General features: G+C 50.2%; 8 protein-coding genes across 8 annotated transcripts, besides 3 other annotated features; 4 read left to right on the top strand and 4 right to left on the bottom strand.

The window, feature by feature from the left end:
* Positions 1-1,106: 1,106 nt before the first annotated feature.
* Positions 1,107-1,134: a microsatellite.
* Positions 1,108-1,134: a microsatellite.
* Positions 1,135-1,142: 8 nt separating this feature from the next.
* Positions 1,143-2,230, bottom strand: ACLA_075760 (endonuclease/exonuclease/phosphatase family protein; the record flags this gene model as incomplete). Its single annotated transcript, XM_001275962.1, has 2 exons — positions 1,143-1,628; positions 1,682-2,230. 2 exons carry the CDS (start codon positions 2,228-2,230, stop codon positions 1,143-1,145), a joined length of 1,035 nt encoding a protein of 344 aa, XP_001275963.1.
* Positions 2,231-2,524: 294 nt separating this feature from the next.
* ACLA_075750 (GMC family oxidoreductase) lies at positions 2,525-2,880 on the bottom strand (the record flags this gene model as incomplete). Its single annotated transcript, XM_001275961.1, has 2 exons — positions 2,525-2,726; positions 2,786-2,880. The coding sequence occupies 2 exons, from the start codon at positions 2,878-2,880 to the stop codon at positions 2,525-2,527; spliced, it is 297 nt and encodes a 98-aa protein (XP_001275962.1).
* Positions 2,881-3,040: 160 nt separating this feature from the next.
* Positions 3,041-3,769, bottom strand: ACLA_075740 (putative GMC oxidoreductase; the record flags this gene model as incomplete). The annotated part of the gene is made up of 1 exon (XM_001275960.1): positions 3,041-3,769. One exon carries the CDS (start codon positions 3,767-3,769, stop codon positions 3,041-3,043), a length of 729 nt encoding a protein of 242 aa, XP_001275961.1.
* A 2,161-nt stretch (positions 3,770-5,930) lies between these two features.
* On the top strand, positions 5,931-7,608 carry ACLA_075730 (curved DNA-binding protein (42 kDa protein); the record flags this gene model as incomplete). The annotated part of the gene is made up of 5 exons (XM_001275959.1): positions 5,931-5,958; positions 6,204-6,287; positions 6,357-6,461; positions 6,538-7,350; positions 7,412-7,608. The coding sequence occupies 5 exons, from the start codon at positions 5,931-5,933 to the stop codon at positions 7,606-7,608; spliced, it is 1,227 nt and encodes a 408-aa protein (XP_001275960.1).
* Positions 7,609-10,893: 3,285 nt separating this feature from the next.
* On the top strand, positions 10,894-13,870 carry ACLA_075720 (putative PHD finger domain protein; the record flags this gene model as incomplete). The annotated part of the gene is made up of 3 exons (XM_001275958.1): positions 10,894-12,446; positions 12,507-13,307; positions 13,402-13,870. The coding sequence occupies 3 exons, from the start codon at positions 10,894-10,896 to the stop codon at positions 13,868-13,870; spliced, it is 2,823 nt and encodes a 940-aa protein (XP_001275959.1).
* Positions 11,366-11,402: a microsatellite.
* Positions 13,871-15,155: 1,285 nt separating the features above from the next.
* On the bottom strand, positions 15,156-16,747 carry ACLA_075710 (putative lectin family integral membrane protein; the record flags this gene model as incomplete). Its single annotated transcript, XM_001275957.1, has 7 exons — positions 15,156-15,283; positions 15,357-15,864; positions 15,916-16,110; positions 16,166-16,346; positions 16,404-16,474; positions 16,536-16,602; positions 16,659-16,747. The coding sequence occupies 7 exons, from the start codon at positions 16,745-16,747 to the stop codon at positions 15,156-15,158; spliced, it is 1,239 nt and encodes a 412-aa protein (XP_001275958.1).
* A 490-nt stretch (positions 16,748-17,237) lies between these two features.
* On the top strand, positions 17,238-19,062 carry ACLA_075700 (dolichyl-P-Glc:Glc1Man(9)GlcNAc(2)-PP-dolichol alpha-1,3-glucosyltransferase ALG8; the record flags this gene model as incomplete). The annotated part of the gene is made up of 6 exons (XM_001275956.1): positions 17,238-17,314; positions 17,391-17,469; positions 17,531-17,724; positions 17,795-18,288; positions 18,341-18,480; positions 18,538-19,062. 6 exons carry the CDS (start codon positions 17,238-17,240, stop codon positions 19,060-19,062), a joined length of 1,509 nt encoding a protein of 502 aa, XP_001275957.1.
* Positions 19,063-22,209: 3,147 nt separating this feature from the next.
* Positions 22,210-25,425, top strand: ACLA_075690 (DDT domain protein; the record flags this gene model as incomplete). Its single annotated transcript, XM_001275955.1, has 4 exons — positions 22,210-22,365; positions 22,425-22,527; positions 22,625-24,284; positions 24,354-25,425. 4 exons carry the CDS (start codon positions 22,210-22,212, stop codon positions 25,423-25,425), a joined length of 2,991 nt encoding a protein of 996 aa, XP_001275956.1.
* Between the last annotated feature and the right edge of the window lie 179 nt (positions 25,426-25,604).

Below are 25,604 nucleotides of genomic sequence, written 5' to 3'. Positions count from 1 at the left end.
TAATAATCAATGGATATTTTGTTGGTGACTCGGGCAGGATGACCAAAGGCCGGTAAAGCCACAAGACGTGGAGGAAGAGTGATGACCGCGCGCAATTGACTGGGGAAGGGGAGAAGCCATACCAAGAAACCCCAAATTATAGGATATTATAAAAATAACAACACCAGACTGAAAAATAACAATTCAATCAGAAGCTACCAACAGGCGCAGACCGAATCATCAAGGTTCCAGGGCAGGACGAGGCACTGGATGGGTCTGCGTGCCGGTTCTGGGTCTTTGCGCTTTGCCGCGAGAGAGCGAGAGCGAGCAAAGAGAGAGAGACGGAAGAAGGCGGCTAATCAGCTGATGGCGCACCGGGGAACGCGCAAGTCGATCGGTGAGATCTGTTTCTTCTCTCTGTTACTCTGGAACCGGCCAGATTTGTATTGTCCTGCGTGGTGTGTTTTTTTTTTTGGTTTGCTCTGTCTGACCGGCTTGCTGCGAGTCTTTCTGTTTCACGCTATGACGGGGAAATAATAGGGGTGGAAAGAAAAGAAGAGTGAGAGAGGCGAGAGCGAAAGAAGAAACAAGAGGCCAGCAGAAAACACTGGGCGGGCAGAAAAGGCCGTTACAAGTAATCCGGTTTCGTCAGGGACGGCCAGGGAAGGCCAGGGGAGGGAGAGCTGACGACCAGCCCACCGCACTGGCAGGGACTGTCTCTTTGATAGAGGCTTTGATACATCCTTTTTGGGGACTTCTTGAAGCTATCACGCATCCTTTCTTTTGCCTTTCTCATGGGGATCTTTTTGGAGGCTCATTACCATTGTTACAGTATGGCCATTGAAAAACGGATGACCAATTCCTGACGTATGGTGCGGTATCGGTACCACCCCATCTGCTATACCTCCTACGGACGTCATGTGATAGCGGCTTACCGCTTTAGGTAAGCTAGTCATACATTTATTCAAGACTGATACAACTAGCGTATTTTTTATTACCACCGCTCAGCAACTCATGCAGTGTCCACGTCATGGTGAGTATCAGCATCAAATATCAAGGTTCATCCATGGATGATCGGAATAGAACTCTGATCATATCTCCTCTTTCCAGTGGCTGCTGCTGGATAGAAAAAAAAAAAAAAAAAAAAAAAAAAAAGACTTGGCTCAGTCGTACAAGGTCACATCCACCACAACGGCCCTGTGATCGGACAGGAACACACCCGAATCAAAACGGTTCGCCAGAACTGCATATCCGTCCACCCTCCAAGACTGCTCCTCTTCCTTTTGCTTCCCGGGACCTAGCAGAATATAGTCTATGCGAGTAGGATCTTGTCCTTCATATCCGAAACCTGTCCATGTAAAGTGGTCCCCGTAGTGCAGAGCAGGTTCCAGGACCTTAGCCGTGTCGGCTAGAGAAGATTCAGCCCCCGTCAAAACACCATAAGCCTCTTGTGTCTCTTGACTGTTAAAATCCCCGGTTAGAAAGACACCCGCGATCGAGTCACTGAATTCACCGCCTCGGTACTCGTCCATCTTTTGAAGAATGATCTTGGCAGCCTCATAGCGGGATCGAGAACCTTGATCGTCTAGGTGAGTGTTCATAGCAAGAACGGTATGGCGAGTTTCGTGATGGGTGAAGACACCGATGGTCTGTAAGGCTGTCAGCATGTTGGATGCCAAAGCGCAAGGCAAGAGTGTCCGACCAAAATCCGAATCGACGCTGCATCCCAGCCCTTGGATGGCTTATCTGGTGTTTCCGACAACCAGACGCTATCCCAGTGCTTCAGCTGCCAGACAGAAGGTTTATAAAGGATAGCCGAGTACTCTCCCGCCTCGTGGCCATCATCCCTCCCAACCCCAATATACGTCCACTGTTGACCCGTAGGCGTCGGATTGGATGAAGGCGGAGACTGCTGGTTCAGTCCAGACAGAACATCGACAAGCTGGTTATGGAGGACCTCCTGGAGACAGATGAATGCATCTTGGTGGCGCGTATTGAATCGTAGTTCGTTCAAGAGGGACTGCTTGCGGTCGTCCCAACGTAGCTCGCCCTTGAAGGGTGATTTCGTGGCATATCGAATATTGTGCGTGAGGATGCGTAGAGGAAGCTCAGCCGTTGTCTTCATCATGGACAGCAGCTTGGAAGCAGCCAACTGGTAGACAACCAATCCCTTGAAAAGCTGAATGTAGTGTTGGATGTTGGCAAGAGGTGGGAGGAGCGCTGATGAGGAGAAACTCAACCACAAGACCATGATTGGCCAAGGGTGAGGTTTCTCCTCATTCAGATGCTGTGCCTTTTATGCAAGGCGTAGTCCTGGCATGCAAGTACCAATGATGCTGGACTCTATTGTTGAGATGATTGCTATAAATCACTCTCGCATCATTCTAGTTACTTCTTTTTGGGAAGTTTCTGTTTTGTCTACATCTTGGATGACGAAGACGCTGGCTAGACCCACATGGCTATTGTATATCTGTTGTCCAGAGATTAGAGAAAAAGGTAGCCTTAACAACGCAACTAATATCACGAAACTTCGAGACTAATTCGCTCAGACAGTGTGGTGCCCTTGGAGGATATCTGCTGCCTGTTCGCCAATTGCATAGACGCACATCTGAAGGTGTGTCGCCAACGGAAATGGAATCACACTTGCATCAACGACTCTCAATCCTTCGATTCCCTTGATGCAGAGCTCGCTGTCGACTACTTTGCCCATGGATGCAGTGCCTGCAGCATGGAAAAGTGTCCTATCACTGTGAGCGATATTATCTTCCTCTCTTTGTGCACAAACAAAATTTGGGCGCGAACTTACGCAACTCGTCGCCGAACCAAGTCATCCATCTCCTCATCGGTTGACTCTGCCGAGAGAGGCCATGCATCATCCTCGACCGTTTCCCCTTCAACCATGTCTTGGCCTGAAGGTGTTTCGCGCAACAGTTCCCACAGCTTTTTTATACCCTCACGGAAGATATACCTGTCGGTCTCCGTGGCACAATAATTGGGATCAATGATAGGGGAGCTCCAAGGACCGCTATCTGCCAATTTGATGGATCCTCGGGGGTGGGTGTTAAGCAGACAGCTGCGGTCGTGATGTGACTACCGTCGGTTTCGATTTGGGGGTTCTCGGTGTTGCGCGCCACATAAATATGGCTGTCTCAACATGAGCACGCTGAACTGATATCAGCGGGTGCTTATTTGGATCTGGACCCGTCTCGTCTTTTGCCAAAGCTCCACGGAGTCCATCAAGAGGTACCACAATAAAATCCAGCGGGATGCCTTTCGATAATATGGGACCTCCGAAGGCTGGTGAGCCAACAGAAAGATTTTTCTCGGGGCTCCTCAATTTCCACCATTGGGTGACCGATGGATGGTCATGGAAATTGAGTCCAACGTCTGGCATATCGAGCAAGACCTCGATTCCATGGCGCTGCAGCTCCTCCGCAGGGCCAATACCAGAGAGCATCAGCAATTGGGGTGTACGATACGCCCCAGCTGCAAGAATGACCTCCCTTCGGGCCGTTAGGATTTTCTTGTCATCCCTGACGAGCTCCACGGCGGTTGCCACTTTTCTCCCATCCCCTTTCTCTATGATGACCCGTTTGGCGAGCGTTTCCGTCAATTTGTGCACATTTAAGGTGTATATAGAACTCGAAAATTGCCGCCGTCCATCGCAACGATTCTCTACGACCTCTGCCAGTCCTAGTGGATTCCCCGAGTTCAGGTCATGATTGTAACGTACCCCAAGAGCGTTCCATGCCGCTTTCACGGGGCCTCGAAGAGCATATTCGCCGCCCATCGACGAGGGTGATCCAATATGCATGGGACCATCATGACCGTGGACCCTTGGATCAGCGTCAGGGTCGTAGTGGTGTTCAAGGTTGCGGAAATGAGGAAGGAAACCTTCATAGCTCCAACGTGAATCTCCGACGAGTTCAGCCCAGTAGTCGTAATCCCCCCTCTCTCCCCGAAGCCACCCGCCTTCCCCAAACAAGAAAAGATCAGCCCTTCAGCATCCCATATGCAGAAGAGAAAGAAAAGCCTCTCTTTGAAAGCTAGCTCTCGGCTGTTTCTTGATGGAATGGTCCTGACTCACCACCATTGATTGATGAGCTTCCCCCAAGACATTTGCCTGCATGATTGAATATTACACGGCCTCCAAGATGCTTTTGTGGTACGGTCTGGTAGTTCCAGTCTATGTCCGACTCGAGTAAGAGAGCATATTTGCCGCCATCCAGGACCACCTGGATGGTTGCTGATATCGGGACCAGCTTCAATGATAGCAATTTCCAGGGATTGATCCCTTGTTTTGAGTCTAGAGGCGAGGACACATCCTGCCGTACCACCGCCGACAATAACGTAGTCAAAGACATCCTGGGTACTCATGACGCTTGGCGAAGTGGTCACTGGGTCCTGCTGGGCAGATTAGAAATGTGAAAGTGGATAGCGTGAAGGCTACCTTGAACAGTAGCAGCCGAAGATGCGAGCTTGATGACACTTGTGGACACCAGGGTTCTTGTTATGACTTCGGAAAGGGTAGCTTTCGCATGAGGCTCGTCATACTGCTCGACTGAGCAGTCGTAGGGCATGAATCGATGATCTCTGGCGAGAATGTATCAAATGAGCGGATCTCGATCGTTTTTGCGAGACATATTCCGACGAGGCATCACAGAATCAAGCAGAAGACTAAGACCCCTGTAGGGATTGCTGGAGGGTTGTGAGATCAATTGTCATAATGATGATTGTCCCAGCCGGCCGAAACAATTGCTGGAAACGAATCAGACGGTTCATCAAGTCCTGGGGCTAGAAAACAGCTACTGGCAACCCAGCAAAGATCTAGCTATAAACGAGGGGGGAAAGGGGAAAAGAAGAAAAAAGAAAAAGAAAGAAAGAAAAGAGAATATGCTCCTTTCTATCAATTGTGAGGTCGAGTAGCATGCTTTTTTGTCTGCGTGAAGATACTTGTGTAAGAATGTTGACACAAGTTACATATATATAAATTGAGCATTCAAGTGTCTCAGAGATGACAGATTTTATTAGTATGGATACGAAGCGCAATTCGACTAGGTCCTGCAAGATATGAGATGGATAGCAGACAGATTTCATATACTCTAATCGATATGATCGAGGTGAGAGTTGATACCATCCTTTTGTTGTTCACTGACAAAGATGGTTGAAGCTCACTCTCACACTCACAGATCACCAACACCCCGCAGCAGTCCTCATAAGTGCTTTATACCTCAACCTATATCCCTGACAGCTTAATTTTGAGACACAACATAAGATACCCAGCATTACCGCATAAAACCCAACTCCTGATCAGCAGGCAGAGAGTAGATACTGTATACCGTATACCATCCCTGAGTGTTGTAACTCATATAGTGCAGATTTCCTATGACGTACACTGGGCCATTGACATCTCCCTACCTACTCCGTACAGAGGTACAGGATACAGTGCAAGATACATCCATAGATGACAGTCTATACATCCTTGCATATGTTTTCAAGGAGAGATGATCGAACCCACAGATTTTCAAAGTGCGTTATCAACTTCTTTTCACCCCATCTGCCTATCAACCAAGATCCTTTCAAACCATGGAGCTCCTCCAAAGCTCCCGTCAACCCCAAACGTAATTGTTTACGGTACTGTGCATACACCATTACCCCAGCTTGACCGCGCTAAACCCAGCCAGGCCAAATTTACACGGTCCACCCGCCTCAAGCCCTACTTCAACGACGTAACCAGCGAGAAAAAGCCCCGCCAGCGTGTAATGAAGACTGCACACGACTCAATTCGAAAGTTACCAGCTTGAGGAGCCCAATTTCTGTCTTCTCTCTCTGACTAGCTGCTCCATCTATCTATTACCTCTCCCCTCCCCCCAGTTTTACTGTCTTCACTAAGAGCTTCTGGATAGTCGTTATTCCTTGTATCGGTGCGAGGATATACCATCTAGTTCACAATGACTGAGACTCAGGCTCCCGAGGTTGGTAAGTGTCAACTGTGTGATATTTCGACCCCTCCGTTGTCCAATTTGCAAGCTCCCTGGCGTTGTGTGGGTTTTACGCCGACCTCGTCGTCATCACTCAACATGAGGGCGAGATGAGTAGGCTGGGACTAGCAGCTATATAGCTCTGGAACAAATGATAAATTCCGATGATTCCTCTTTGGGCTTCTTCTGTATCTCTTCAACTCGACCATAGCTGACCATACCGTTGCTTCTGGTCAATTCTAGACTACACCCTCAACAACCCCGATACCCTCACCAAGTACAAGACTGCTGCGCAGATCTCTCACAAAGTCCTCGAGGCTGTTGCAGGTGCGTCCATGCAGGATTCTGCGCTCTCGATTCTCACTCGCGACGACAATGCCTAATGCCAGGGTTCAGGATGGTGTGTTGAGGGAAGCAAGATCGTTGAGCTCTGCCAGAAGGGTGACCAGCTCCTCGATGAGGAGCTCGCCAAGGTCTACAAGGGCAAGAAGATCACCAAGGGTATGTCATTGGTCGCCAGCTCCCCCGATTCGCGAAGCGCATATTTTCCTAACATGAGATTCCTCGAATGGAAAAGGTATCGCTCACCCCACGACGGTCTCCCCTAGCTCCCATGTGACTCCTTACACCCCATTGGTGTCGGACGCTCAAGAGGCCGAGACCACCCTCAAGGCCGGGGAGATTGTCAAGATCCAACTCGGTGCCCAGATCGATGGCTTCGGTACCATTGTTTGCGACATGATCGTTGTCGCTGACAAGGACTCGTCCAAGGATGTTGTGACCGGCCGTGAGGCTGACCTCATCCACGCTACTCACTATGCCAACGAGCTCCTGCTCAGACTCATGGTGCCCCCCGGTCTCCTGGCCAGCGGCACTGAAGAGGAGAAGAAGAAGGCCGCTGCTGAGAAGGCCCCTACCCAGAGCCAGATTTCCAGCCTGATCGAGAAGGTCGCCAAAGCTTACGACTGCAATGTCGTCGAGAACACCACCAGCTGGCTGTTTGACCGCAACGAGATCGAGGGCGAGAAGAAGATCATTCTTTCTCCTGGCTCCGGTGTCAAGGGTGAGGGTGTTCCCGATGTCGGTGAGGTCTGGGGTGTTGAGATTGGTCTCTCTCTTGGATCTGGAAAGGTCAAGACCCTGCCTCTCCGCGCCACTCTGCACCGCCGTACCACCACCACCTATATCCTCAAGAGACCCAGCTCGAGACAGACTCTGTCCGAAGTCGTCAAGAAGTTCGGCACTTTCCCCTTCAGCTTGCGCCAGCTTGATGATGAGAAGGCCGCCAAGGTCGGTGTCGTTGAGTGTGTCCGTGGCGGTGTCCTGAGACAGTACGAACCCGCTGGTGATGCCGACAACGCTCCCGTTTCTCGTCTGCTGACGACCATTGGTATGTTGACGATTTCCTCCGGCGTAATAGAGGATTCTGCCTAGGCTAACGAAGATCACAGCTATCACCAAGAACGGTATCACCAAACTGGCGGCCCCCACCACCCCTGATCTGTCCAAGTTCCAGACCGACAAGAAGATCGAGGATGAGGAGATTCTCAAGATCCTCGAGCGCCCCTTGGCCAGAAACACCGGCAACAAGAACAAGAACAAGAAGAAGAAGCCCGCTGCCAAGGAGGGAGAGTCCAAGGATGAGTAAACGAGTCACTTAGGAGCAATCTACCTTCCTCTTTTTCCCATTCATCCATGTCCTATACCACAGGGGTCGTCCCTTTGCCAACTCCAAATGAGAGCGGCAATAGGAGGCATCGGAAATGCCTCGAAGCAGTCGAAGGGGCCGAGAGGATGCAGCTGGACCAGTCCCCCTGAGACAGCCCAGCGAGTGACCCAGCCATTATGAATTCAGCGCAGCAATGCGAGATCTATGTTGCCTCATCAGGCTCTTTGCAATGCCTGTCACGTATTATTTGAAAATGAGAAAACAATATACAAGCTGGATATATACATACATATCAGAAGAAGTCGTTCTTGCATCCCTTCAAGTTTGTTTGTCTTTTGTAGCCGGCGTTATCCGGGATTTCCGGAAATAGCTTTTTGACGCGACACTTACCCTCTGATACTGACACTCTTCATAGCGCTTTTTGAAGAGCGTCTTCTTCGCCTCTTCCTTAACATACAAGTTCACCAGGAAAATGTACTTTTCACTTTTTGCGTTCTAACCCGGGCAGTAACAACTGCATTCAAAGTCGTCAAAGTCTGGTATGTGCAGTAATTTGCCGCCCCAAGGAGAGCACCTGATGACAATGGTTCATGGGCAGGTCATTATACTTGGGACACAATAAAATGATGGGTTTATTTCAGGTGATCGCTGTAGGGAACTGAAATCGTAGACTGTGTCCTACTCTTGATGGTCATAGACCTATGCTGATAGTCGCCACCGTCCTATTACGCCCTCTCAGGGGCCACCCGCCAACTATCATGACTAGTGACCAGGCTGTTCTTATGAGCTAGTAGAACCGCTAAATACATTGATTATGAATCAGTATATCGACTTGAAGCAATTCGGCTCAGCAAGAGGCTGATCAAAGACGTTTGAACGAACCGCCTCTCGAGGGTGAAGGGGGAGGTACAGGGAACCATAGCATAGATGAAAATCATTCTCTTACACCTGCAACATGAATACATCTCCCTAGAACTTGAGTCACTGAGCCGTTACCGGTTCTGTTTGTCGTGCTCGTTGATGCTGCCCAGAGGGTGGTTGGCAATGTGGGTGGGCCTGCGATGTTGGATGGGCCGCTCTTCTTTCTCTTCGAATCTCTCTCCATCCCCCTTCTCATCCTTCCTCTCCCTCCCCCATACTTCTCACCTCCACTAAGAAAGACACTATCCTTTGTCCCTACCGTGTCATGAATTATAGGGAACAAGACGGTTTTAGCCTCTTTTTTACTTGAACAGCATTTGGTGTCGTGTGGCGCGTTTCTCTCCATCCAGCGCGTCCTTGACTTTCACTGTCTCGAGAGATTTCCAGGGCCACTGCTCTTTTCTCCCATTATCTCCTCTCCAGGTTTCTTGTCTTCTTCTCTCCTCAGCTTCTTACCTGGATCTAAATTTACCTCTCCAAAAACTCATCTCGGTTTGAAGCTCAACCCGACTTTCATCGTCTGCCTTCAAGAGATACGTCTTCATCTTCATCGTCCCCACTTCAACTTCATCACTTCGCATACCTCCTCTGAGAGTATCGCAAAGGCCTTGCGTGTTGTGCTTCCTACTTTCAGGCCCTGCATTTACTTGCAGGTCTTGTAATATCTTTTCTAAGAGATTTCTGAGGCCTGAGGAGTGAATACTCAGCACCCCTCCTTTGAATCTCACTCTCACCATCTCGTTCTTCCTCTCTCCCCCATCACTCTCCTTCTCTCACCGCAACACATCCTACATGTACAGTCCTTGATTCTGTGATTCAACAGCCTTTGTTTCACTTTCAAGTCTCAAGGACGGGCAAGCATATCTGACACGCCCTGAGGGTGATCAGCTGCAGCGTCAGCTTCTCTGACCTTGCCTTCTTTCAAATAACACATCTCAGCCACAACTTTCTCCTGGCCTGAATCGCATCCTGTTTCTGTCCAGATATCTTTCTGGGACCTGGATCTTACTGCTCAGCTGTCGGGCCGAGCAGAAAAAGACTTCTTGCGAGTATCTCGAGACTTCGAATCTTGTGATTGCCACTTGATTCTCTCCTTTGCACCCCTTTCAGTCCCTCTACGCCAACGCTATATCTTCTCTTCGTTGGCTGCATTATCTGAGCTGCTTTCTTTCCTTTTTATCCCTCGGCGAAAGAGGCAGAGGATCCATCGCGATCTAAGGGGCTTCTGCCTTCTTGTTTCCAAACCTGATCTCCATCTTCCCGGAACGCATCATTCTTATCCTCTGCCACCAAGCATCTCTGAGGTTTTGGCTTCAAGATTTGACAGAGCATAGGGACTGGGGTAGCTGAAAGATTCTCTCGACTGCATTGTTTCATGCCCATTGCTTCCTATCCTTCCAGGTCTTGTTCCATTCAGCGAGACGGTTTTTCGAGAGACAGGCCTCGATTTGAATAAAGTCGGTGCTTTGCATGTTTCGCTTGCTGTATAGTACGACATCAGCTCGATACTGCATCTTGTGTGTGCTCGGGTGAGTTGCTCCCTGGTTCTCATAATTCTACCTCTCGATCTTGCGCCCCCTTCCCCTTTCTCATCATCACGAATCCGCCTCACTACCCTTGCTGGAACTCTAGAGGGCGCCTGTACATCTGGCATGCCAGTTTACTACCCCTGAATTGTGATATGTGATTTCTTATTACTCTTGTTGTCCCTGTTCCTTCTTGGTGCTCTTTATGAAGGCCGCCTGGAATCCCTGCTGATTACTAGGAGCAAAGAACTGGTTTGACGCGCTATTTTAAACCTTGCCCATTGAGAAGGAGGAAAGATACCGAGGAGACTATCTTGATTGGAAACGGAAACGCATATTTTGCTCGCCTTAGCAGAGCTATTTGCCCCTTTTATCAAGGACGATTGGCGGAGGTGCAAAGATATCACCAGGTAAGCATTTCCACGCCGATTTAGAGAAATTTAGCTAAGAATAAGAGATCTAGCATCTATTCAAATCTACCGGCTACTCTAATTCGATTCCAAAATTGATTATTACTAGCGCGGCAGTGTTCGTGGTTGGAGCGGCGAACATCTCTAGGAGGCGTGATTGTGATTAGGGAACTCCATCCCTCGAAAACTCCCGCTCCGCGTTCTTTCCTTCTGAACAACCCGCAGACAGCGCGCGGGCCGGCCACGCTCTCGAACAGCAACGCCAGGCACGCTTGCTGTGGGCTTGCGTCCAATTATTTAGTGAGTCCAAAAAAAAAAGAATTCAGAACTACTGGTCATTATGAATTGATTCGAGCTGACATTGGTGTTGTCAGGCGCTGCAGTTTTCGAGCCCTGCCTCGACAATAATGCCGCCCAAACTCCGTTCTTCATCCCGCGGTCCGTCCAACACTTCGCGCCAGTCAACCCCCCTTGATGCTCCCGTGCCAAGTAAACGCCCTTCGTCGTTTATTGAGCCTGCGAGATCTAAGAAGCAGCGCCGCACGGGGCGCAGCAGTCGCGTCGGTACCGATCTTTCCCACGACGACTCGGCGCAGAATACAGAACAAGGCTCAAAGGATCGTGCGGATCGCGGGTTGACACATATTGGAGGACAGGCAAGCTGGACCGAGCCTCCACTGAGAGATCCCGTTCCGAGTTACGCCGACAGTCCATGGTCGGCTGTGTCCAACGCAGCCAATCCGATCCTGGCCACCATGCGTCCTCTGGGAGCTATGCCTACAGCGGCGGACTTGCGCAAAGTCGGACTGAAGCCAGCAAAGCCTGTTAAACCGATCACTCCTATGAGCAAGGAGCTTCAGGCCTTGCAGAACGAGCTGTCGCAGAATGAAACATCGCAGAATGAAACATCGCAGAACGAAGAAACTCCAGTTTCGCAAGGCGAAACACCCCAGATGTCGCCGACGGAAGTGCTCCAGCTATCCCAGAATGTGAATCTTCAGGCCTTACAGAACGGCGATGATCGCATCCAAAAACTCCAGGGCTCTGCGATGGTAGCTGGAGAAATCCCGGCCAATGGCTCGAAAAAACTCTGCTCCTACGAGGACATTGATGCTCTCATGTCGCTGCCCCTTTCAGACTCCGTGAAGCTGAATTTGGATCAAACCAAGAAGATTCTGACGGAGGCCTTGCGACTGGCTGCAGACACGAATAATCGCCCGGTTGTGAAAGGATTATTCAATCTGTGGAGGAAAGGTACCCAGGATCCCATGATTATGTCCGTACTCCATGCCATGTGCACCCAAGATCCTGGCGACCGCAACAGAAATGCATTCAGCACCATGATGCGTGCTGCCTGGTTGGAGGTGCGGAATCAGAACCAATTAGATGCCCCCCCGACGGCTGACACAACTCGCACTCTGGACACCTCCCTCACTATTGCACCAATCGACATGGTTCGCACTCAATCCGCTACTACTGCTACTTCGTTATCGTCAGCCATGTCTCTCGATGCTGAAGCGCCTGCACCTATCTCAGTGTCTACTCCTGTTGCACCGGCATCATCTCGTGCCAAGACTCGTGGCAAGGGCAAACAGACCCGCAGCAGTATTGCCAAGCTGATCAGCAGAGAAACACCGAGACCATCAACGCGCCAATCCGCCCTCCCCTCAAGTGAGGCTCGTAAGCGGGCAATGGAAGAAGAGCCAGACGTCTCTGAGGAGATGATCCGAGCGAAACGGCAGCGCCTGCAACAACCTTTACCGGAAATTGTAGCCGAGGAAAGCACTCTGCGTTCAACATTGGGCCACGAGCCTCTTACGAGCTCTGTATCTCCAGAGCCCACATTGACTGCAGAAAGGGAGGCAACACCAGAGCTTCCTATGGTTAATGGCAGAGAACGATCTGATTCTCCTGAAAGCAGTGGTGCTGAGGATAATCGGCGGCTGACTCCAACTCTTGAGTATGGCTCCCAAATTAATCCATCGATAATTCTGTTCGAAATAAAACTAACTTCATACAGCAGCGAAGATTCTTTGGACAACAGTGATCTCTGTCGCGAATGCGGCGGCAGGGGTCAGCTACTCTGCTGCGATGGCTGTGTGAACTCTTTTCATTTCTCTTGCCTTGACCCGCCCCTGGATCCTGCGCATCCTCCGGAAGGAGACTGGTATTGTCCGAAGTGCGAGATCTCGCGACCATTCGACAAGTTGCTGGACAAGGTCGGCCACACTACGAACAAGGAGAAGGAGTTTTTTTTGCCTGCTACGATTCGAAATTATTTCGCCGGTGTCAAAACTGGAGCCAAGGTGGGCGATAGGCTTGACCGCACAAGATACAACGAATCCTCCGTCAACCTCATCAATGGAGCGGGTCGCGGATTGTGCAACGGCCACTACGATGACCCCAACTTGCTGAAGATCACCGATTCGGAAGGCAAAATCATCTTCTGCCACCGTTGTGGTGGTACGAGCGAGGGCAGCAAGCCCATTCTCCAATGTGACTACTGTCACTTGAACTGGCATTTGGACTGCATGGACCCGCCGATGGCCAAACCACCGATACAAGATCCAAAACTTGACAAACGCTGGCGTTGCCCGAACCATGTCGAACACGACCTCTGGTATTATCACTGGAACGACGAGGGAGCGTACGATATGCGTAAGATTCGGCGCCCCAAGCGTCCTCGCATGATCGACGTTATGATTCTTCCGGAGGAGGAGGAGTCTGAACAGGTCGAAAACGAACGGGATGAGGGCAATGGGATTCTTTACCGGGTTTCTGAAAAGGGCATCGAGCATGCTTTCCTTGCGAAAATCAAACGGTTGGTCTTTTTTATTTTCTTTATTTTTTTTTTATTTAAATTCTGCTACGTATTTGGATTTACCATTTCGACCTTGTCTAACTTTTTTGAATAGGGAACATGCCGAATACCAGTACGCCAAAGAACAGACCGACAGATACTTTGAAGAGGCTAGAGCCAAACTCAACGATCTTCATGCCAAAGCCTTTGAGTTCTATGCTTCCCAGCGACCCGCTCCTCTGGCGGATGCCGAAACGGCGATCGATAGTTCGCGCACTGCAGCTGATCGGGAAGCGGCCGAGAATCTACTTTCCCTGGCCGATAATATTCAGACCGACACCATCAAGGAGAGCAATCGCGTCTCTTATCTCATCGATACACTGAGATCTCAGGCCCCCGGCGACCTACCGGAAGCGGAAACAGAGATCGAATCGCTACGGAATTTGCAGCACCTCATTGAAAAGCGCATCCAGGCCCTCGCGGCTTCGAGGGTTGCTAGGGCCACTCCTACGGAGACCGATCTCCCTCAACCTGATGGAGTGCCCGCTGTCGGGGGTGAAGCTGCCGAGGCTCCAGATGAGTAGGTCGAGACACCCTCTGCCTACTGTTTGCAGTCTCCTTCCTTCCTGGGGGACTGTAAGGGGGATCTTTTCATTAGCGACCGGGCTTTCTTCATGAGCTCGGCTTGTTTCTTGACCCACAATGTGTCATGTGTGGTGTACATTTCGAGCGTCAATGGCGTTCCTTTTCCTTTGTTTTTTCCCCTTAAGTTTTCTTTATTTTTAGTTCTTTGGGCACAATTGGGAAAAACGGGATTCAGGCGTTGCCCTGACGTGCATTTTACTTTCTGTCAGGAAGATTGGGTTCTACCGGATTGGCGCACATTGAGCATGCATCCATGAGCGGATTTATGACTGCAGTTTTGTGTTTATTTCTCTTTTGCGAAGGGCTTGGGAATCTTTGTTTCATTCCCCTTTTCTTTGCATTTTCCTTCTCCCCGGAGGCTGGACCAATTGGCTAGAGGATTTTCCACACCGTTAGCCAAAGCTCTCACGGCGATTGAGTCCCCCGTTCCGAACCGCCACAGAGAGAGTGGCTGCGAAGTTCGAACGTCGATGGGTCCGACGCGTGCAGTGAGCAGTCTCCCTGCGTGTGCTCTGCCAATACTGGGCCAGCGTCTGGGCTTTCGCCATAAGGGGAAACCTGTACTTAATGTTGTGATGATCTTTTGAATTTTCTTGTTGCTGTGTGGCCACTGCTGGAACCTCCCGTGTCTCATTTGGGAACGGTGAACGGGCCGCTGCGCCGCAGTCTCATGTACGAATAGATTCCTCGCTAGATTTTGCTGTGATCTTCCAATTCGATATGGATGATGATGTCCCTTGTTCCTTCTCCGTCGAGTCGAACCTGTACGGTTGCTTTGGGCACTATTTGCCTCCAGTAAACGAAGAACCGTCCGTCTGGTATAGTTACAGCGACAGCAACATCCGCTTGCAAAATACGCAACAAACCAATGGAAGTTCACTTAGAATTACAAAAATAGCCAAGCCATTAAGGAAGTCAACGATCAAAAGATTGAAACTCTCTCATGCAAAACACGCCGAAACTCTACATGACAGGATACACAAGACCAGATGGAAACAGCCAAACTGCAGAAAGCAGTGAGATGCGCGCATGTACAGCAGGATCAACTCCCTGGAATATCAGATCGGAACGAAAGAATACAAGGGTTACAAATCAAAAATAGACAGTACATCATAGTCGAGGATAAGAATCGCCATGTCATTATGAAGAGCAGAAGACGTGAGTAGATTGGGAACTATCCAAGCTCCAAAAATCGTGTTTTCCTCTCGAATGTCCCCACACTGTCTAGAGGAACTTCTTGGGCATGTTGGCGCGGCGGCGCTTGTAGATGATGTATGAGCCAGCGAGGAGAAGCTGCACGGCAATGAGGAGACCGATGAAGAAGCCCATGCGCGGGGTGGAGGCGGTGATGACTGTTTGGTTAAGTTAGTGACCTGGGGTTCAGGTGCTGGGAAGTTATGAGGTTGGAGACTTCGTGGAACTTACCGCTGCCAAGGGTGCCTTGGAGGTTCTCGGACAAGCTCATGTGCGAGGAGCGGAGGGTCTCATGGAGCTGGTTGAAGCTGTTGCGGTAGTCTTTGCCTTCCAGGTCACGCTGGACGTTCTGTAGCAGCTGCTCAATCTTCTGCAGCCGTGCGTCTAGGCCTGCGACCTGTTCCTTGGTGGAGAGCTTCTGGAGAAGCTCTACGTGGCGGTTCTCGGCCTTGGAGAGTTGGGCGCTGATGTCGCGGGCGATGCTGTTGGTGGCGTCGTTGACGCTCTTGAGACGATTGCTCAGGTCACTGAATGAGTCGGGCTTCACTGCGCTAGTGTCGACGGGGGCAGCCTGTTGTTGATTGGCAATCGGTTGCTGGTTGGTCTGCTGTTGGACAGGGGGCGCTCCATTGGTCCCGGACGGGGTCGACTGCAAGATGAACTTGAAGACCTCGAAGGAGTCTGGGTTTTCAGGGGTGGCGGCTGTCAATCCGAAGTTGTTGCCAACAGGAAGGGCAACCTATACGTGGTTAGAATATCTAATGAGTAGCGGGCGAGTTCGATAGCTTGCCTTGTTGGTCGAAAAGCACAGCCTGTCATCCACGGTCACTTCGAAGATAGAGTTGGTCTGCTTCACGCGCACGACTGAAGGGCGGCCCAGGTTTCTGTAGGCATAGTCACAGTGCCCAAAAGCCAAGCTGTCTACGCTTCTGTGGCTCTTGTAGTCCGTTTTGCCATCATTGAGGAAGCCTCGAATGCTTCCGCCCTGGAAGCAGTTAGTACTGGCATATCATCATCAGACAAATACAAGGAGTGCATACCCTTCCACCATGCGTATCAATGACAAGCGCAAAGCCGTCGAACTGGCCAGCAGTGTAGATACTAGAGGAGCCGATTCTGTCTCGCCCATCCTTCACATACCATAACTGGAGGTTTCCACCTCCTCTCTCCACACCAGTGGCGCGGAACTGGAACTCCACTGTCCATTCCGGTTGAGATAGACTGTACTCAATGAGCAATTTGATTTGAGTCAAACGAAATGAAGAAGTCTAGACTTACGGGTTCTGCGACCAGGCATAGCCTCGAGTGTTCCCTGGATAGGGGGGTGTTAGGATGAGTTTGTTCGAGAGCTGGAACCGGTAAGCATTCCTGAATATATTGAGACCTTCATGACGAGCACGGGAAGCATACAATCTGTGGTGTATGGCCCTCTCCCCCGATATGCCAGCCGGGGATCGAGTCTGTGTTTGGCGATATACTAAGAGGCTAGTTAGGACAGGTGGTAACAAAACGTGTAGTGGGGGGTTCCCCTACGTTTGACCATAGCCAAAGCTCAAGCTTTCAATTACTGATTGCGCTGTAGCAGCAGCAATAAGAAGTGGTAAAGAAATTAAGATCCTCATGGTGCTTATGGACGAGAATTGTGGACGTAGAGACAAATCGAAAACAAAGGCACGCAGGAGTCGCTGAAGGGGAAAGATGGTTGATCCACCTAAACAGAAGCTCTCTCCGCTTGCTCCAGCTTGGGCTGTTTGACGGGGCAATTATCACCCTTGAGATCACACAAGTATCGACTTTTAAAAAGGTAAATCGCGGAATCAAAGATACATACTTCGTCGTACTCAAGGGTTCTAATATATCAAGAAATCTATTTTTCAATTGAATCTCTCAATGGCCTGCTTTGCGGAGAACCACGTATCAGATGCCTGGTAAATCAGGCATAAAGACGAAGCTAAAAGAGCTCCGGATCCTGTCACGTGAAGATTATGGAACTGTCAACCGCAATAGACCAAGAGTCCCGACTTCAAGATTGAATTGCAATGGCTTCACCTTCAATGGTTCATTTCTCTTGATCTGAACTTTCTCGACTGTGCACTATGCGCGACAGCTTTAATGGCTGACATATATCCTTCATTGGTGCAATGCGCCATCGTCGCAACAGCTTTCAAGATCCTACTCTTCCCCGCCTAGTATGTTGCTCCTATTGCGAAGTAGCTGAGGTTTGAAATCGGGCTGGGACTGACAGCTGCTGGTGATTGTGTGCAGTAAATCGACTGACTTTGAAGTCCATCGGAATTGGCTCGCGATTACAAATTCGTTACCGGCCAGGGAGTGGTATTATGAGGTCCGTTGATCTCCTCCGACACTCCGCAATTCAGGACACTGATGATGGAGGATTTGCATAGAAAACATCGGAATGGACACTCGATTACCCGCCGTTCTTCGCGGCTTTCGAATGGCTTCTGTCGCAGGCAGCGCGCTATGCGGACCCCGCAATGCTGGTTATAGAGAACCTCAATTACGATTCCTGGCAGACCGTCTATTTTCAGAGAGCCACCGTCATTTTTACGGAGCTTGTCTTGGTCTACGCACTGAATCGGTATGGGCCCTAGCTCTTCAAGCTATCCTTTACAACACGGGAAATGGTGACTAACCGGGAGGTATTCTAGGTTCATCAAGTCTCTGCCTGAAGCCAATAAACATCTTGCGCATATTGCAGGCCTATCCATCTTATTGTCACCGGGTCTGCTCATCATTGACCACATTCATTTCCAATACAACGGCTTTCTTTACGGAATCCTGGTGTTGTCGATTGTTCTGGCGCGCAAGCAGTCTACGCTCTTCTACAGCGGTATCCTATTCGCCGTGCTGCTGTGTCTGAAGCACATCTACCTGTACCTCTCTTTAGCCTACTTTGTATACTTACTGAGAGCCTACTGCCTTGACCCGAAGTCGGTCTTTCGCCCACGATTTGGAAATATCTTCAAACTCGGATTGGGTGTCATCAGCGTGTTTGGCCTCGCCTTCGGCCCGTTTGCCTACTGGAACCAATTGCTGCAATTGAAGGATAGGTTGTTTCCATTCTCGCGGGGCCTATGCCATGCTTACTGGGCGCCAAACATATGGGCAATGTACTCCTTTACGGACCGCGCGCTGATTCCTCGTGAGTACGACCTATACCGTATACAGTCATGCAGCTCCACTAACCTCCACAGTTGCTCCCCGTCTGGGTCTGTCTGTCAATCGTGGCGCTTTGACGAGTGTCACACGCGGACTCGTCGGCGACACTTCCTTCGCCATCCTTCCTGAGATAACAAAGGAACAGACATTCGCGTTGACGTTCTTGTTCCAACTGGTAAGCGTCTTGGATTGCTGTTTGATACTGGTGATCGGCAATCTAATTGGCATATAGCTCCCACTCATCAAACTCTGGTTTCACCCGACCTGGGACACGTTTGTTGGTGCGATTACTCTCTGCGGATACGCATCGTTCCTGTTCGGCTGGCATGTACACGAGAAAGCCGTCCTCCTGATCATCATCCCTTTTAGTCTGATCGCACTGAAGGACCGACGCTACTTCAGCGCCTTCCGGCCTCTCGCTGTTGCAGGCCATGTCTCGCTCTTCCCACTTCTGTTTACCGCAGCCGAGTTTCCGCTGAAGACCGTCTACACTGTCTGGTGGCTCGTTCTGTTCCTGTTCGTGTTCGACCAAGTGGCGCCGGTTTCCGAGCGGCAGCGGATCTTCGTTTTCGACCGCCTGTCCCTGTTGTATCTGACTGTGGCTATTCCATTGATCGTCTACTGCTCATTGGTACATCAGCTGATTTTCGGATGGGATCGGTATGAATTCCTCCCGCTGATGTTCATGAGCAGCTATTCTGCTTTGGGAGTCGTTGGCAGTTGGGTAGGATTTATGGTGGTCTACTTCACCGCGTAGATCGATAGATAAACCAATTAAAATAGATACGTGTGTGTTTTATCTATCTTCACCATCTAAATGTCTTTGACCCCGAAGTCGTGGGATGCGAATATTGGTAGTTCATGATGCGAAAGTTGAGATGGACAACCAACGGCAATGGGGCAATGATGTAATGAAGCCTAGTAGTTCCAACGGAGCCGAGTAAGTTACCAATCGTACCAGACTCAGTGTTTGATGTGTTTGTGTTGACCACGTGCTCCGGAGACGGACCCACTTGATCTTCCCAAGTCTGCAAGGGTTATCAGCCGCTAGTCGAAAACGGCTAGTCTCCTGGCATCCACTGTTTAGTTCCATGGATATATATTTCTTCAGTTCACAGCTCTGGACTTCGCAGTCTACTTCGTTATTTGTGACACTCTTTTGTGATTTTGATACCCGAGATTAGTTATGCTCATCGAGAATGATGAGAGCTTGTTTTTCAGGGTATTTGGCATACACTCTGCCATAGTAGTTCAGTTTGGTGTGAGTTACGTCATGTTGGAACAGCATGCGGTGGATGCTTCAACCGCAGTATCAGACCTGCTTCGGGACAGTGGTTCTTTCTAGGGATTGGGATGAGTCTATGGCCATGGGGTGGAGGTTGGGTATATGTCAGACGTAGGTTGTGTTTTGTCTCTTGAGGGTTCGCTTTAGCCCAGAGCTTGGTGAATCGTTGGTTGGTTCAATGGGCAAGTTTGATGACCAGTGAAACCTGTTTCCTGCGATCTCAAGGGTTAGTACAGCTATCGAGAAGTCATCACGAGACTTCGAGGCCAGCGGTTGTGATATGCCAATCGAAATACATTATCAAGGAAAATGAAGTTGAAAATCGCATTAGCAATGCTGAGAATGGTATGGAAACGGACACTGCTCTGATCGAGAGACATCAAGATGTGGATATAAGAGATGAGGCCGACATTTCTGTGCCTGTCGCGATATTCAGACTCGTAATCTCTTGCTCTGAGCTTCTTGAACTTGACCTGATCCAGACCTATTGTTAAAGCCATCGTGAAATCGTATCAGTTGGTGTTCAGGAGTTGCTCAGCTAGCATCTCGAAGTGACATGAAAACAGCTAAGCACTTGTTTAGAACAGGCACGCTTGAGAGCTCATGGAAGCATTTGTGCCATGATCTGGGAGAAGGCAGCGGATGCGCAGCAAACAGAGATCCGGGGCTAGATCCTGCGGAAGCGGTCGTATGTTGGCCTGTAAATTCTTGGTTGAACATATTGATTAGGCGGGGGTATTATGATCACGACGCGCTCACACATCATGGCCGCCATGGAGGAGAAGCATAGCTGCGATCAACCCACAGATTTTATGTGATGACTGTAGGATTCTGGTCGCCTGCTACCCTGCTCAGCTAGATATTATACATGAAGAGGTAATGTTCCACTTTACCGTGGTAGGGACAATCATTAGAACAGTTAGCTAGACAAGAAAGAAAATAAGCAGAGCATATGCGACGGTCTGAAGTCTAAGTTTGCTGGAAAATGTGGAAGATGATTGAGGTTGCTGGGGCCCAGTATTCATCACAGCCATCAGGTCCCCGCGCAGGTCTTAGACATGTATTCATTTTGAGCCATTTTCTGGGATTTCGTAAGAAAATGTAAGTTGGAGGTGACTCAAAAAGGTTCTCCAAGATTTTACGAGCAGATTGAGTGCACGAACAATTATGGTTGGAAGAGATGGTGGTGGGCAAGCAGGCTCCAAAGCATGGAGGGTAGGGGAGAGGAGCCGAATGGTGCAGGATAGAGAGAGGAGGAGACCTATTTGGAGGGATGGGTTTAGCGTTTGGCTGCTGGGCGTACCAGAGAGTCAGTGGTCAGTGGTCAGTCCTCCGGAGTCTCTACTACTAGCCTCCTGATCTACTACATAGTTTTAGCCTTCCCAGTGCTGAGTACCCAGTCTCTAATATTCCTTAATTCTTAATAGTAGTAGTAGTATTAATCCCTATTATTTGCCAGCTACAACTTACAGTACCGACTCATGTTAAGGATCTTCCATTCTCTCCGTTGAAAAAAGCGGTTGGCCATGACTAACCACATGACTAAGCCACCCAGCTGCTCTCCGCCCGTCGTGACTTTCTTGTCCGGCCTCCTCTGGTCCAATCAGCGTCTGCGGTGCCTCGGCGGCCGCGCTCCCACTCCATTCCCCTTCACAATTCCTCTATGGTCACTTACCTACTTGGTCCTTAGCTGGAGCAGTAGTTATGGGCTCTTGCCGCAATGATCCTCAACTCTGATGGGGCCCGGTTCTGCCGTCGCCGCTCTTTTCCATCGTCGCGGCGACCGCTTTACCTTTCTCATCCTTCTTCTTCTCCTCCTCTACCGACGATCGACTACCTCTCCCTAGACTACTGAGTACTCCTCCATCTTCTCCCACTTCTCTCTTCTTCTCCTTCATTTCGCGTGTTTTCTCCCTCCCCCGCACGGCGATCCAACACCCTTTTTCCCCTACCTACCCTTTTTGACGCCACTGTCCAGCCGATTCGACGTGTTTCTTTGCGACGAATTGTTTCGAGTACGACGGATTTTGCGCGATTGGAGACGCGTTTAGCAGCCGGTATGTTATAGATTCCATATCTTCTATAGCCATTTCGAATTGCAGTCACTCGCCTCGTCCGTTTCAAAAGCAGTCGATATCTATCAAAGCTCTAAGCACCGCCTTTCCCCGGCTGCGGATCGGCGCAGTGCACCAATCTATCTCCTGCCAGGATCGATTGCTCGGCAGCTCCGGGCGCTCACTCTCAATCCCGTCCTTGGCTTTGGCTGGTTTCTGTTTCTCCGACGTCATTTGTTCTTCTTGGGTGCTAGAGTCCTCGCGTTCACGCTTTACTGACTGTCCATGAATGTCTTAGATCGTCGTGTCTCACACCTCATTCTCTACGACCTATGGTAAATCGGCGCGCGACGGCTGTCTCCCACGATCATGGTGCGTTCCAACAAAAAGTGCTTGGGAGATTGCGAGGATCGATGAATATCTGTGGCTCACGGTTTCACCTAGGTGCTGTTCAAGCGGAAACCGGTCCAGTACCTCCCACGACCGGTCATTGAAGATGACAGCTCCGAGGCATGCATACTCCCCGAAACGACTTTAAGGTTGATTGCGACATGGTTGGCTGACAATGGCTGCGCAGGTCTGGGTTATCCCGGAAACCAACGAGGTCTTCACCAACTATGAACCGTATCTTCAGCGAATGGACTTCTACAAGCAAAAACGGTTCATTTGCGAGATCACCGGCCATTCGGGCTTGACCTTCTTCGAAGCACTAAGAAGCGAAGTACGTGACCGGTTCTCCTTGCTCCTACAACCAACCAACTAAACTCAACCGGTGCATAGATGGAGGAATCGAGAGAGGTCAACAGCGCGTTCCCGGATGCGTTGAAGGAGCCGATCCTACGCAGAATACAATTTTCCACGGTGTCACGGGTCGATAACCTCGGTGAGTTCCAAATAAAATACCGCGAGTCATCAGGGACGATCACTGACCTTGATATCTAGTTGATGAGATTTATGAGGTGAGAAATACCGCGTGAAAGCTTATTTTAATATTTCTACGACTGAGAGAGCTAACAAATCACAGGAGTTCAAACAAGACTTCTACCCTGGAGAGCCTGTTTTGATATTGCTTGAGGACAGCAGCCGACTTCATGGCGTGATTCGAGACAAAGCAAGGTTCGCCGAGCAGCGCTATCCCGACGGGACCATCAAAGCTCCGGCATATGCGACATACCTTGTCAAAGTGTTGGATCGTCCCAATGAAGAGGCGCTGCTGGATCAGGACCATATCACCCGTGATCGGAAGACGTTTACGAAGCAAATGCTGCGCGCGTTCATCAAGAACAATGTCACCAGGGAATCATGGAACGGAGCTCCATGGCTGGTCAAACCGTCCATCGCGGAAGAGTACAAGATACCGACGGAGGTTCCCAATCATCTTCAATATGGTGCTCGAGTTGCTGAAAAGAAAGCCATGAAGAAGGCTGACCAGGAGGGATTCTTTGGTTTCTTCTCATCACAACAACTGCCCGAATTGAAACCAGCAGCCAAAGGACAGAAATCTAAGCCCTCAGCTCAAGACCTGGCGCGATCAAAGGAGGCCCAATACCTCGAGTATCAGCGTTCCCTCAATGGAAATCCAACCTTTGTTGTGCCTAATAAAGCTCCCTCTGCGCCTGCCCGTTCTCCACACGCAAAACCCCAAGAAGAAAAGAAGCCGCAACCAGTTCCTGCTGTCGTCGTCAAACCTGAGCCTCCCAAGCTACCGACTCCTCCTCCAATCAAATATCCAATCGAGGACCTGGAGATCCCCCCAGACCGCGAGAAGAAGAAGAAGCAACGTCCGCCTCTGAGATTTCTAGAAGTCGATGAGACGGATGATGCCGATGATGAGGAGCTACTGCATGACAAGATCGACATGCAAGCCGTGGGTCTTCTCCTGGAGACCTGGAACACTCTTAATGTTTATTGTGAAGTATTTCAGCTGGACTCATTTACCTTTGATGATTTCATCCAGGCCATGCGTTTTTCGTCAGACGAGCTGGATTGTGAACTCTTTGTGGAGATTCATTGTGCCGTGTTGAAGAAGCTTGTCAATGCAGAAAAGAATGACGATGGCGCTATACAAATCTCATTACCCGAGCTTCCCGATGAAGATTCGGAGGAGTCCGAGGCTGAAGATGAAGACGAGGAAGAGGACGAGGAGCCTTCCCCTGAACCTGAACCTGCCGTGACGAGAATGACGACGCGCAGTAGTCTGGCCAAAGCCGAAGCCGAGAATCTGAAAGCACAGGCAAATCGGAGCCGCGAAAACTCGGAGGAGGTCAAGGTTCATCGTGCGGCAGAGTTGTTTGGAGACTACAAGTGGGTTGAACGCCTACGCAAACGTGACTTTCACCATGGCGGATGGGAGATGGTGATGGTCGGCCTCCTGCATCAACTGTCTGCTCGCCCGCGGATGGAAAAGATTTGCAACGAAATTCTCCAACATCTCGCACCCCTTGATGCAGAACCCACCCAAGAAACCGTGCAATCCCAGTACGCTAAGCTCCCGATCAATCTACGCGTACAGGCTCTTCAGATCATCTGCATGCTTAGTCTGGACACGAAAGCGATTCGAAACTACCTGGAGGAGTGCAGCAATCAGATGACCGAGTTTCGAAAAGAGAAGATTGAATATCAGAGGGCTCGGAAAGTAGCGTAAGTTGCCCCCAAGCCGTGAAACTCGGTATATTTGCCTTCTAATCTCATCTCCGCTCGAAACTACAGACTCGAGGAGCTGCGTCGACTCCACCAAGAGCGGAAGGTGCTTCAGCCAGAGCAAGAAAAATCACCATCCCCTGTACCGGAACTGGAAGCGCTAGAAGATTCGAAGATGACGATTGGAGACGGCGATTCTGAGCAAGTCATGGATACGGAGGATGACGATGTGCCCCAGGTCCGATCGCTCCGGGGCGGCATGGACAGAATCCTTGAACGGAAGAGGAAACTGGAGGAAGAAAGGGAGCGAAAGGAGCAGCTCGCCAAACAACCCAAGGGATCGAAGCAGTACCAGAGGGTCCTCAAGAAGATCGAGGACCAGAAAGCCGCCGTCGAAAAGTTTGAGAAGAAAATTGAGGTGGTGGACAATGATCTACGGGAAGCGGATTGCCCGCGCACCAGATGTCTTGGGAAGGATCGTTTTTGCAACCGATACTGGTGGTTTGAGCGAAATGCGATGCCTTACGGGGGGATGCCCAAAAGTTCCACCGCAGAGGCTAATTACGCAAATGGTCGACTTTGGGTTCAGGGTCCAGATGAGATGGAGCGGCTGGGATTCATCGACGTGCCCGACGACCAGAGGAAACAGTATCAAAAAGAGTTCCAGACCACACCTGCCGAGCGCAAAAAGGCCGAGGAAGGGCCCACGCGAGTTTCCGATGCCCATGAGTGGGGCTACTACAATGATCCTGAGGCGATCGACAAACTGATTGATTGGCTAGACTTACGGGGAAACAGGGAGTCGAGACTGCGCAAGGAGCTCCAGCTTCAGCGGGACCATATCGTCAAGTACATGAAGTGTCGGAAGGAGTATCTGGAGCAGACGGCGGAGCGAGATGAATCGGAGGAACTGCCGGCGAAGCGCATGACGACGCGGAACAAGACGTACGTGGATGATCACAAGCATCGCTGCTTGAAATGGAGGAATACAATGGCCCTGTCCGAGAATGGACATCTCCATGTCGACCCTGCCCGGCCATCGAAGCGAGCCAGGAGAGTGACCGACGAACCCAAAGAGATCAAAAGCACGAACCGGCAGGGTAAACCGCTGACCCGGCAAGGCACACGCTACGAGTTTTGAATTGACATTTGGAGAAGATGAATCTTCCTGTTCGGTTACACGCGGGCGTTTACAGACCATGTCCTGGATAGTTTTTCGAGTTGGCATCGGGATTGGAACCAACCTTCTTGCATTGCATTTCCCATTTCCATTTTTTTTTTTGTTCATATACTTGAGCGATGAGACCATGAAGAATTCTT

The sequence above is a fragment of the Aspergillus clavatus genome, genomic scaffold (assembly GCF_000002715.2).
Source record: "Aspergillus clavatus NRRL 1 1099423829791 genomic scaffold, whole genome shotgun sequence".
Taxonomy (NCBI): domain Eukaryota; kingdom Fungi; phylum Ascomycota; class Eurotiomycetes; order Eurotiales; family Aspergillaceae; genus Aspergillus; species Aspergillus clavatus.
This window is presented reverse-complemented; position numbering and strand designations above follow the sequence as displayed.